This window comes from Crocodylus porosus, unplaced genomic scaffold (genome assembly GCF_001723895.1).
Source record: "Crocodylus porosus isolate Cpor-Errol unplaced genomic scaffold, CroPor_comp1, whole genome shotgun sequence".
Lineage (NCBI taxonomy): Eukaryota > Metazoa > Chordata > Crocodylia > Crocodylidae > Crocodylus > Crocodylus porosus.
In genome coordinates this window covers 12,303,797-12,316,286 of record NW_017728909.1, presented here as the reverse complement: position 1 = coordinate 12,316,286, position 12,490 = coordinate 12,303,797, and the positions used below count along the sequence as shown (strand labels likewise).

The window sequence follows — 12,490 nt, the reverse complement described above, 5'->3', positions numbered from 1 at the left end:
CCTCACTGTCTGTGATTCTACGATTGTATGGAGCCTGTTTGCACACTTTTTGCACAGCCATGGGGGATTCTTATAGCACATCTCATTTTCATCTGAATGAGAGCATAGGCTTCTAAATCCCCAATTTACAGACACTGATTTCCTGTCCAAACGACCTAATGAGTGAGCAGAGGTTTAACAGACAGGATCCATATCACAGGTGGCAGAAGCGGTGGTAGGGGGATGCCCAGCTACAGCAGCTGGGCTGGCAGTGGCACCCTCTGTTAATGCCTCAGCTGGGGTCTCTGTTGCCTGCTCCATATGATGCTACTGCCAGAGAGTGCCAAAAACTGTGAGGACACACTTATACTTGCAATGGCCTGGGTACACAAATGTGGAGGCCACAGAGAGTGAAAATTCATCTGTCCTATGCTTTGCTCTTCTGCTTCACCAATCACCACAAGCCTAAGTACACAGAGTTTATCTGGAGGCTGACAGGAAACAAGTTTTCAGTTTGAAACTTAGTCCCAAGGGATCATAGTACTTTCAGCTTGTGCACTCCCTCCCCGCTACCTTTGTCTCTACTTTGTCTTTAAGAGAAGTAAAATAAGCTGCTTCTGAGCATGCAGCCACACTACAATCCAAAAACATCACTGCATCTTGTGTAGATGTATCCGAGGTCACTTTAAATTAGCTGGCTGAGGTACTGATAATTAAATTGGTACTGCAATACTGGGTTCTACATGGCTACAAAATCTACTTAGGACCCAAAGTGAGTACTCAGGGGGCTAGACCAGGCTGCTGCGACTACGCTGCAATCAGCATCCTCCTCTCGATGCCTACATGCGCTGTAACCATGCCTTTGGATAACACCATAGACATACTTTTCATATTTGGTTCATTCATTCGTTGCCATCATAAAAACCAGTTGCTAATGCTACATCACCTTTTTCAAATGAACAACTTAGATAGTAGGCATGATACAAGTTGTAGTTGTACAACTGTAACTGCAGTTACAACTACAGTTGCAGTTACAATGGCCGGGGAAATGTATTGTTTGAGTTTGCTACCATGCAATGTGATATCTGAGTAACCTCTCCAAAGAATATAAACAGTACAGAGCACTGAACTATGTAATGCCTGTATGGTTTCGAAGAGAAAAACACCACAATCTCTTTTGCAGAGCACACAAACTCTACATATGATATAGCCATTATAATGGAGAGACACAGATATGTACCTCTTTTTTCCTTCTAAATGTCCGCACATTGGCTGCTTATACATGTGCTCAGGAGTGGGGACGGCATTTTAATTAGAGCGGTTCCTGGACAGCCACTCTAATTAAAACAGCCCACCGTCACATGTATTAAGTCCCCATGCATTTTAAAATGGCTGTGGGATGCTTTATCTAAAGCTCATTCAACAAGGTTTAGACAAAATGCTCTTGAGGCCATTTTAACATATATGGGGGCTGAATACACATGACAGAGAGGCAGCACTGGAGCACTCTAATTAGAACGGGAACAGGCATGTGTATAGAGCAAACTATACGTGTGTAGATCAAACCATTATATCAAACTATGTTACTTTGTTGACTGTCAGAATCAGATCGTTAGAGTTAAATTACTAGAGCAGGTGTGGGCAAAATGCGGCCCACCAAGCCGTTCTATCTGGCCTATGGGGCCCCTAAAAATTTTAGAAAATTAATATTAATCTGCCCTGGGCTGCCTGTCATGCAGCCCTCGATGGCTTGGCAAAACTCAGTAGGCGGTCCTCCGCCCAAAATAATTGCCCGCCCCTGTACTAGAGTATGGTATTGTCCTAAAATTAAAGTTTTATATTTGCAGAGTCATTTTGCTAGAAGGATAGAGGCTAGGGCCCCAGATCCCATTCCACTTATTGGACGATTAAGTGGACCTCAGTGTGATTCTGCTCTGAGAAACTACCAACTACTTAGATGTCTAATAGGTAGCGCATGAGCTGACCCTGGGTGCCCGACACTTTGCAGAGTACAAGGACTGTTATTGGTGTTATGGTTCTTTGTAGTGCAATGAGCTCCAACTTAAATTGTGAATGCGTTGCATTAGATACTGTACAAATCTACAGTAACAGACAGTTCCTTTTCTTCGGACTCTGCCTATTTAGGCACGACAGACAAAGGATGAAACAAAAGTTTAGACACATGAAAAGATCTGACCGAGGTCACACAATCAGACAGTGACAGAGCTGGAAACAGGTCTCCCACATCCCTGCCAAATCCACTAGATTGCGCACATCCCCCTTTAGCCAGCCACTGGCGCTGGTCTTACCTTTGTTGTCATGCCAGACTCGCACCTTACAGAGCTCTCCCAGGCTCAGCATGTCATTAAACTCAAAGATATCCATCTGGTTCCTTTCAAACTTGTTAGACTTATTAGATTCCTTCAGTGGAAGGGTCCCAGTGTCCCCATTCTCTCCAAAGATAATCAAGTAGACATTGGCATCTGTACCAGCTCCTAGAAAGAGGCAGCAAGACATAATTCAGTAGATGCCCATGTGTCTCACAGTGTGGACCAAAGATGGCTAAACTAGCCAAAGTGGATATCGCAAGGGCAGGCAAAAAGGGGCTGCAATTCTTGCTATAACATGTGGGTCCCTCAAGGCAGAGCAGATGGATCATAAACATCTTGCACAACTCTGCTAGATCAGCAAAGAGAGTGGCCACAAGCAGTAACATGAATCCTTTTAACTTGCCCCCACAAATATCACAGAAATGGCAAACCCTTCTCCTCGAGCTATCATCATAATAATGATGATCTCCTCTTATGCAGACCTTTTCATCCATAGATCTCAGAGCAGTGCACAAATATCAGTGTTACCCAGTCCCCATTTTACAGCTGTAGAAGTTGAAGTAACTTGAGCAAGGTCATACAGCAATCCAGTAGCATAGCAGAGAGCAGGATCTGGAGCTCCCATGTCTTAGTGCATTGCTCCATCCCATAGTTTTGGAAACCATGACTTCTCAACCAGAAGTAAGAAGCTGGTTTTATGAGCCACTGCCCTCAGCCTGAGACTCTGCTGTGCACGTTTTAACTTAGGAAGCATCCTGTGGTCTCCCAAAGCATGAGTATCATGAGAGCAACACTGGATTTCAACACATGCAAGCAGGACGACCTACCTTTGCATAAGAGGGAACACTGGCCGCCACATGAGCCTGGAGGCTCGTGACAGAAGGAGGGTGAAGCCTAGAGTAAGCGTTTTGCAATGCGTCCCGTTTGTTTAAAAATATGACACCAAAAGATGTGGTCAAGGAGTCAGTGTATGCAGGACAGTTCTGTCCTGGGCTTGTCATGTGGCAGGAAGCCTTTGCGCACGGCTGCCCTGGCCCCCATCCATATTGCCACCTCCCTCTCCGGATCGGTGGTGACCCCACAAATCGATCCTCAAAGCATTGCACTAGCACTCGCAGAGCTAGCCCTGCCCCATGGCCAGATGCTCCAGCTGCTGCCCATCTTGCAGTGCCTTCCCTCCTCTGTGGAGCAGGAACTTAAAGATCATGGGGAGTGTATCACTGATCTGGCCTAATTGCTGGTCTCCGAGTGCATCTGCTTTCCATTCTCTCATTCATGGATTCATAGCTTCCAGGGCCAGAAGGGACCTCAGCGGGCCACCTAGTCTGACCTCCTGGAATGCCAGAAAAGGGTCACCAAACCTGGGGACATGTGATCCCAGCCAGCCGCCTGTCCAGTCTCCTCTTGGAGACCCCCAAGGACTGGGCAAGCACCACCCTACACAGCCCATTATCCAACCTACACCTCATTAAAGTGACCTCAGTCTCTTCTCCAGCAGCTCCATGCTCCTCATTCCCACACTGTCATTAGCATCCTCCCGTCTTTCTCCTCCATCCACAAAGTGTCTGGGCATGAGCTCACTCTTCTAATAGAAACAGCATGGATCGGGTTTGCAGACGCGTTTAGCACTGGCCAAATTCTTCTCCCACTGAAGTCCGTGGTGAAGTGACCTCTGACTTCAGTGAGAACTGTGTTACCCCAGTAGTTGGAAATACCACGTGTTTTCTTTCCCTACCGCTCCCTAGCCCCAACCCCTCGCTGTCTAACAGTCACAGGAGGAGGCATTTGTAAGAGGCCATCTATCCAATCTGCTGCCTGTTACAAAATAAGTGACCACTGGTGCACAAAGAGCTTGAAAATGGATGTTTTTTGGACAGGCTTGGGTGCCTGTGGTTACAGGAGGCTGGACTCCATGTGACTCAAGTAGTTGCTGCTTTTATTCACTGTAGACAACAGCTATGTGACACTGCACCAGCACGAGGGCACACGATTATGAAACTACTAGCATTTTAACTGAGTATCATAGGAAAATGGTTTGGAAGGGACTGACAGGGTCATCTAGTCCAATCCCTTTGTGCTTCGTGTCATTTTTGCCTGGCACCTTTTATAATTATCCTAGGAACTGGGAACCTTCTTCTTCATTGTTTCATATTTTTGACAACATCAGCATGCCCAGTAGCACACAATCAGATTTGCAGCTCAGAGCCAAGCCTCTGCTTCTCACAAACGAGACTGAGATCATCCGATCTAATTCTGGTTCCCAAAGAAACCCAGCTTCTGCTGCCTTAAAGCAGAAATCCTTGCTTTTGAGACCCCAAAGGTTCTTACACAACCTACTTTGAACCCATCTTGCTAGGGTTTTTGTACAGCTCTGGTCAAGACACAAGGAGAAAATACCAGGGATCTGAAAGGCTGAGGAGAAAATATGGTTCACTGCAGGATGAGCATCTGAAACAATGCCAATCTAGGGATAATTTAAACCAAGAACATCTTGAAACAAAGGCAGACAGAGTAAAATCAGAAACCTGTATACGTGCAGAGGAAAGGCAAGGCCACACAACAAGGCCCATCACCACATGACAAATTGTCTAGTTAAAATGGGGCTAATTTTCCACCGTTCCCTGAAGGGGGGTGGGAATAAACTTGCAAAGGAGACAAAGCAGCAGGAATTTGTGCCGTTCAGCTGGCAGTACCTTTTATGTCCCTCCAGCTTGCTGAGGGGAGGAACAAAACACTTCCTTCTAAGAAGCAGGCTCCCAACTAATCCAAGGTCTTGAAAACACAGGACCAACTGCTTCTTAGCTAAATCTTCCTGGCAGGAAGAAGCTTATGAAGGCCTCACGCCATGACATTTACCTTGCCTGCAATTAGCAGGAGATGTGAAAGAAAAGAGCAGCAATTGTGGGATCAACGTGCATGTCACCTCGCTGTCTCTTGTTTGGCTCTCGTGAAACACCCAGGCACATTTCCAAACTGCTGCACAGGTGATGGGCAACTGATGGACAAAATGACGGGGTGAAGTCAGTGTGATGCTGTGCCATTATGCCTAGGTGGGTATAAAGTACAGCAGGCCCCTGGCTTTTTCTGAGCAATGCAACCAATCAACCAGACTTTGGGTCTAGTTCAAAGTGCACTGAGATCAATGGGAATCTTGCCTTTCATGCACCAGGCTTCCGATCAAACCTTTCATGCTGGTTACAACTAAAAGGTGAATTGTGAACCATGGCTAAGCTTATTACACAGTCATGAATCTTGTAACAAACAGGCACCAAAATCCGCTGAATGTGTTTTGAAGATGCAGAAGGTAATATTTATTATGATCTCCAGATATTTATTGCAGCGCCATGTGCTTGATGGCTACAGATAAAATACAGTGACTTCATTGAATGTAAGATTAAAAGGAGGAGAGGACACTTGAGTGAGACAAGCCTGAGCACTGGATGACTCAGCTATGTATCTGGAATGACATGGGTTTAAAATATATCCTGCATTTAAGCTAACTCACAATGCGTCTTTCCTTTCTTCCCTGCTGAGTCTCTTCCCTAGACTTCCACACTCATTTTTTCAAGTCAAAATTATATGGGCCCACTCTTGCACTGTTCAACCAGACACACTTACAGGGACCTCAGGCAAGGTACTTATCAACAAATATGAATACTTCCAGTTGTGGAGACTTGGAAAAAGAGCCCCATTAATTGCAGCTGAAACTGAGTGTACCAACAGACCAATTTTGAGAAAATCAGCATTTCTGAAAACCAAGACATCAGTTTAGACCCCCAAATGAGAACTTGGGCCCTCATGGTGCTCTCTTTTGAACACTTTTCTGTGATTCAATTGACTCTTCACCATAAAGTTATCCACACCTTCCCAAAGATGGTTATTTTAGCCTAAGGTGGCATCCAAAGCTCGTCGGACAGGATCGGGATTCTAAGGCTCCTAAACAGCCTCTTGCAAAATTATTGCTTCCCAGTTCATGTTGGGCACTAGCGTTCTGTCTTGGTTAGGGTGCAACTCATGGTGTTGGTTTTCACTGAAAATGCCTTAATAGGGATCTGGCTACTGTACAGAACTTCTCTTTTCCTATCCACTATGCTGCTTGCTGAGGTCAGAGGTGTTTCCGATACCCTCTAAGTTGGACCTTTGGAAGAATGAAGTCAAGTCATGAGCAACAGAGGATCCCCAGCTCTAACATCATCTCTCTCGTTCCACTATTGCCCAAGTCTGCTGACTCTAAGAACAGAGCAGAAGGCCCATCTGTCACTCGAGCATTTTCTTAAGCTTGAGCAAAATAGGAGTATTTCCAAGTAATGGGAAGAGTTAGTCACTAAGACGGTTGGGAAGTATGTTCACTTGGGTAGCCTCAACATGACTCAAAGGCACTTGGAGGTTGTGGAGAAGACACGGGAAATAACCCCAGGAATAGCAATAAATGAGCCTGATTCAGCTTCCGCTTCTACCCAAGCAACCCCATTCACTCAAGCATGGTTACTTCTGGTTTACATAAGCCTAACAGCAGGTGGATGCATCATGCGCTATATATTCTGCCAAGCTGTTTATCACCAGAATAGAAGATCTTTTCCTGAAGAGATGCAACCTGCAGTTTCCATGAAGTACAGAACAAACCCAACTGGTGGGGACCTCACTGCACCTCTCCCAGATGTGCTACAGAAGGTGCCGCATTAATGTCAGCCTGCCCCACGTGCTAATCACAACAAAGTCTTGGCAGTCTCAAATCTCATTTGTAATCTGTTCTCTCCTCCTGGTTGCTGCAGCTCATAATGAAATAAAATGCTTCCCCATTAATACCTGTCGCCCTTCATTCAATGTGAAGGGGAGATGCGTCTGCTACTGCTGTCATCGTCCATTCTTCTCCTGCTCCTATGGTCACGGCCCTTGTGAGCCAGGGCTGAATTTCACAAAAAGTCCAGAGTCTAATCACACCATATATACCAGATGGACTGTCAGGCACACAAACAAGTCTCCTCTTTTTTTTTCTTTTTTTTTTGCTTTGAATACTTTGCTACAGATTTTTATGACAGGCAGTGGGTACAGAGGCTGCAAAATGGTCAGAGGTCACCTTGTCAGGGAAGATTTTTATATTAGAAATGCAAATCTCAACCTCTGGTGCAAATAGCAATGCTGGAAACAGTTACGTGAAAGAGAGAAAAAGACTGAGCAATGCTCCTCAGAGTGGGATAGGGATATGCCGTCAGCAGAGATAAATCTGTCAGAAAACGTGTAGAAGTGGTAACATGTACCTTGCACTGACTTGGCATTAAGTGGCTGTGCAAAATGAGCATAGCCTTCTCAGAGCAGCTGGAGAGAGGCTCTCGTGGAAATAGGCAGTGATCCCAGAACATGACATGGGAAACCCATGGCACGGGGATTTTCAAAGCTCTGCAGCTTTTCTCTGCCATTAACTGAGCTTTCCTGAAGCCATCCCTTTACCTTTGCGGTGGCTTGCTGGGTCCTATATTCTTTATGTGAATGCCACATCATTCATTCTTTATCCTTTATGTGAAGCTCTCCAAGAAATTTCCAAAGGAAGGTCAGCTTTATCCACTCCATGTACCAAAGAAATCACCCAGGCTTTGAGAAGCTAAAAGAGTTGCCCAAGGTCACACAGGAAATCCATGAAGAGCAAGGAATAAAACCCATAGCCTCCAACTCTTAACCACAAGACCAGCCTTGTCCTGTGGGCAGTAGCAGGACCTGGTTATAAAAGGTCCAGTGGCAATAGCAGCATGTCTAGTGATAGCTTCCAGCTCATTCTTCTTCTGAAGAAAGACTTACTATACTGCCAGTAGACACATGCTGGCGATGTGATGCATTGCAATCATGGTTAACATGGTTTAACTGATACCTTTGGCAAATATATGTCCACTTGGGTATAATTCAAACAGAATCCTTTCCAGATTGCACGCTAACAGCAGGCCTTATTAGTATACACAGGTCTATATTGCTGCACTGGAAAAGTAGGACATCTTCAAAGGTTGAAATCTAGTACAATGAGATGGTGGAGCTGGCATCTACGGAGTCACGTTTAGCAGGCTTAACTGCTTTGAAAAGTTTGGTGCAATCTGAAAGCAATTCCTGGAATATTTTGGTAGCTGGATTGCTGCTCATTGCATACTTCTCTTTTCTTTTTCTATACCTCCCTCTTCCCTCCTTTTTTTCTTTTTCATTGTATTGCTTATTGTTAGTGACATGCTTTAGTTTTACATGTACAGTTGATATTCATGTTTTCTGATATTTGTATTGTATTAAAAAAAACCCTCAATTTTTTTTTTTTTTTTCAAGCAGCAACAACAGCTACTGTCAAATGAAGTCCTGGGACTTTAAAATTCCCCTTGCTCTGTACCAAGTTTCCTGATCTAAAGGACAAATCCCACTGAATAAAGCTGGCTTTCCTGAAGAATCAAGTTTCTAGCCTCCAGGAATTTCAAGATTTCAGGCTAATTCTGTTCTCAGACATTTTTTTCTGTTTCTTTCACTGTTCACCCAAAGCATCTGCTTCTTGCCACTGTTGCAGACAAGATACTAGGCTAGATGGACCTTTTGTCTGACCTTGTAGGGCACGGGCAGGCAACTACTTTGGGTGGAGGGCCGCTTACTGACTTTTGGCAAGCCATCGAGGGCCACATGACAGGCAGCCAAAGGCATAAAAATTTTAACTTCCTAAATTTTTTTTTAGGGGCCCCATGAGCCAGATAGACTGGCCTGGTGGGTCGCATCCAGCCCGCGGGCCACATTTTTCCTGCCCCTGCTGTAGGATAATACTAATATTAATAAGTTCCAAAAGGGGAAGGGGAAAAGAAACAGAAAGAAAAGCAAAAGAAAAAAAGGAAAAGAAAGGAAAAGAAAAGGAAAGGAAAGGAAAGGAAACTGATATGTTTGTAAAAGTTGAGCCTGGTTCTAGAAAAGACTGAGACAGCCACCTACCTATAACATCACTGGTTTTAACCTGAACAGTATAGGTTGTATCCTCCATCATCTGCTCATCATCTATCACACCTGGCATCTCACACACGAGAGCTCCTTTAGGATGGTGGACCTTTGACAGCCATTCACTGTACGTAAATGTGGTCACTTCTTGATTAGTCAGGTTCTTCATGAGGATCTGGGGAAGAGTCAAAGCAAACAAAGGGATTTCAGTCATAGTGTTAATGAGAGTAAAGATGGAGCTGAGAAAGAACAGGACGGAGCTGAGAATCAATAGGACAATCAGCCAAAGTCCTGTACAGACTTTGGCCTGTTCACGGCACCAGTCCCTAGACACACTAGTATTGTGATGGCTCCATGGAGGGAAGGGAAGCACTGCTCTTGAGCCCTTGCTTGCAGCTAGTGCTTGCAGCACCCGCTAGGCAGGTGGGAGGCAATCTTTTCTGTCGAGCTCTGTGCAGGTGTTTGGATGGAAAATGCAAAGGAGGAATTGGACAACTTTGCCACTCTGGAGTCTTGACGGTAAAAAAAAACTTGGCCGTGCGGGTGGGTCTGTCCCTGTTGGAGAAGAACAATTTTGTATTCTTCCACTTAAAAAGTCCCCCCACCCTTTCCATTTTAACTCTCAGCTTACTGAGTTACTTGACCATTACTAGCAGGGGTCTTGGAAGGCTCTTGTCAAGTAGCAGAGATAATTAGCACAGGACAACTATATAACCATCACAGAACCTATAAAGATGCCACGGGGCAGGCAAGGAGATATGAAAGCACACATTTTAAAAACTGGCGGCCAGTTCTGGGCCACCTAAAAACTCCTCCTTTTTGTACCCTTGTGTCAAGGTATTTAGAAGAATTCACAGATTTGCTGGGACATGACAGAGCTGCACCATGAGCACCTCTGCCGTGGCGTTGAGCTTGTGACCTCTGGACTGTCGATGTGCACCTTTAGCACCCATACCCCGCCGGCTGATTTTCAGAAGTGCCAGGCACCCCGAACTCCAGGTTACAACTGATGTTTATGGAAAGAAGAGCGGACTATTCAAGGTTGACACTGCAAAACTATCATCCTGAACCAAAGGAAAGTTCCTAAAATTCTCCTCAGCTCTTCACAACTTCCAACGTGGTTTGCTATCTATCCTAACTCCTTCAAACTACCATGCATGGCCTAGATCTGTTTGGGACTTATATTAGTAAACTGTTACATCGGTGTATGGTGGCAGGCAAGTAAGAATCATTATCAAAATCATCAATACGGCTGGCCCCTCCCCACCATGCTCCACATCAAGATTTTGATCCCAATAATATTTTTCCATGTTGATAGTTTAAATCTGTTGCCTTTTGAAATGCAATTTGGGTCCTGAACATCAGGTTAGATGCCCCTCTGAGATTCTGAATGGAGCTGCAATGAATCTCATGCAGGCAAAGTCAAAACTATGAACGTTTCTCTGCTTGTGAATTGAGTGATTTGGCCGTGCATCACCCTGTTGATAATCCATGCATTTTAATTAGTATTTATACACTCCTACTTCTGGTAAACTAAAGGCAGCATACATTATGCCCAGCAAATGGTTGGCAAAAAGACCAAGGAGAATATAAAATAAGAAACACTTATTATTGTTTCACTAGGAGAAAAACATGGAGACTATCCTGTGAATAAACAGACCAGCAAATGGTTAATTACAGGGTTGATGGTTTAATCTAGCTTCTCATTTTACCATGCTAGTTAGTACTGTGAACCATCTGTCTGAGATTTTAGCGCTACCCCCACATGTATTTCATTATGCAGTTTTAATATGCACTTTTGACAGAAATGGAAATGGGCTCCGATCAGTTTTTATGTCACACCAAGCTACACAAGTCTTCAAATTTGGAATACAAATCAGAGCTTACAATGGCTCCCTCCCTTCATTTTCCATTTCGCTCCTGTTCTGACTCACAAGCTGTGAATGTAATGTAGTATTTTTACCTTGGGGGAGGGGAGGGCGGTAGACCTGTTCTGTTCCAAACCTTTCAATATAGCTAGTCGGAAAGTTCTGATTCTTAACTTCCTTCTTCTCCTTTCCTTCCTTTCTATCCTGAGAATGGAGTTGATGCATGTTCAAAAGCAGCTAAGTCTCATTTTTAGGAGTGTGTTTCAAAAGAGCGGGTTTGACCCATTTGTTATTTGTCTGCCTGTCCCTGCAACAGCTCTGGGATTGGGATGTTGAGCCCCTGGACAACCAGGTGAGACAGAGGTCTGCTTGTTCATATTTCTCAGATGGGCTTAGTGAAAGCCAGTGGCATATTTACATGACTGGACTGTTGCAGCCACTGGTTGTTCAGAAGGATCAAGTGGATAGAAGTTGGTGGAGTTTGCCCTCTCTATTAAAGACACAATTACTTGTCATTTGTGACTCAATCCTGCAGGATCAGGAATATATGTGGCATGGGCGCCTGGTGCCTCCTGAGTCTGGGGGCGCATCTGCAGAAGCTGGTGGTGGGGGTGGGGCTGGTGAGCACCCGCAGAAGCTGGCAGAGGTGTCGGGAGTAGGGGCGGTGCTGCTGAGCACCTGCAGAAGCTGGCATTGGCGGCGTCGGGGACAGGGCTGGTGAGCACCCACGCAAGCCACTAGTGGCGTCAGCAGTGGGGTTGGGGCTGGTGAGCACCCGTAGAAGCCACAGGCTGTGTCAGGGGTAGGGGACAGCCTTGTCGGGGGGAGGGGGGCACAAGCCCCCCCCCCCACCAGTTGCCTATGATATGTGGATCAAGGTGCTAATTCACAAAGCCCTGGAGGGGGTTCTGGTAGGGTACTGATACAGATCACTGAGTCAAACCACACAACTGTATGGATGTGTCTGTATGGAAAAGACAGGGCTAGGCAGAGAAACATGACTTGATTTCATTCGGTATGACGGGGAAGGGGAAGATGAGGGTGGAGGAAACATCAGACTGCCAGACCAAACAGCACCCACAACTACAGCCCAGCCCAACGAGCAAAGTGAATAAACAGGTAAGAGATAGGGGCCAGGGTAAAGCTGGGACTAGGGGGTCAGTACACACATCCACTAGAGGCCTCAAATGCCTCTACACAAACACTCATAGTATGGGTAACAAGCAGGAGGAACTCACCCTCCTGCTAGCTGACACCAGCCCGGACATAGTGGGGATTACGGAAACGTGGTAGGACTCAACGCATGATTGAGCGGTGAATGTGAAGGGCTATAGGCTGTACAGGAGGGACAGGATAGGAAAGAAAGGC

At 45.4% G+C, this 12,490-nt stretch overlaps 1 protein-coding gene across 1 annotated transcript in view; it reads right to left on the bottom strand.

Moving 5' to 3' along the window:
- Nucleotides 1-12,490, bottom strand: part of LOXHD1 (lipoxygenase homology domains 1) — a 193,395-nt gene that overhangs the window by 27,710 nt on the left and 153,195 nt on the right. The window contains exons 36-37 of the mRNA XM_019531681.1: nt 9,252-9,429; nt 2,289-2,474 (exon numbers count right to left, since the gene is read on the bottom strand). Of these exons, the coding sequence (XP_019387226.1) occupies nt 2,289-2,474; nt 9,252-9,429 (364 nt within the window). The remainder of the gene's footprint in view (nt 1-2,288; nt 2,475-9,251; nt 9,430-12,490) is intronic.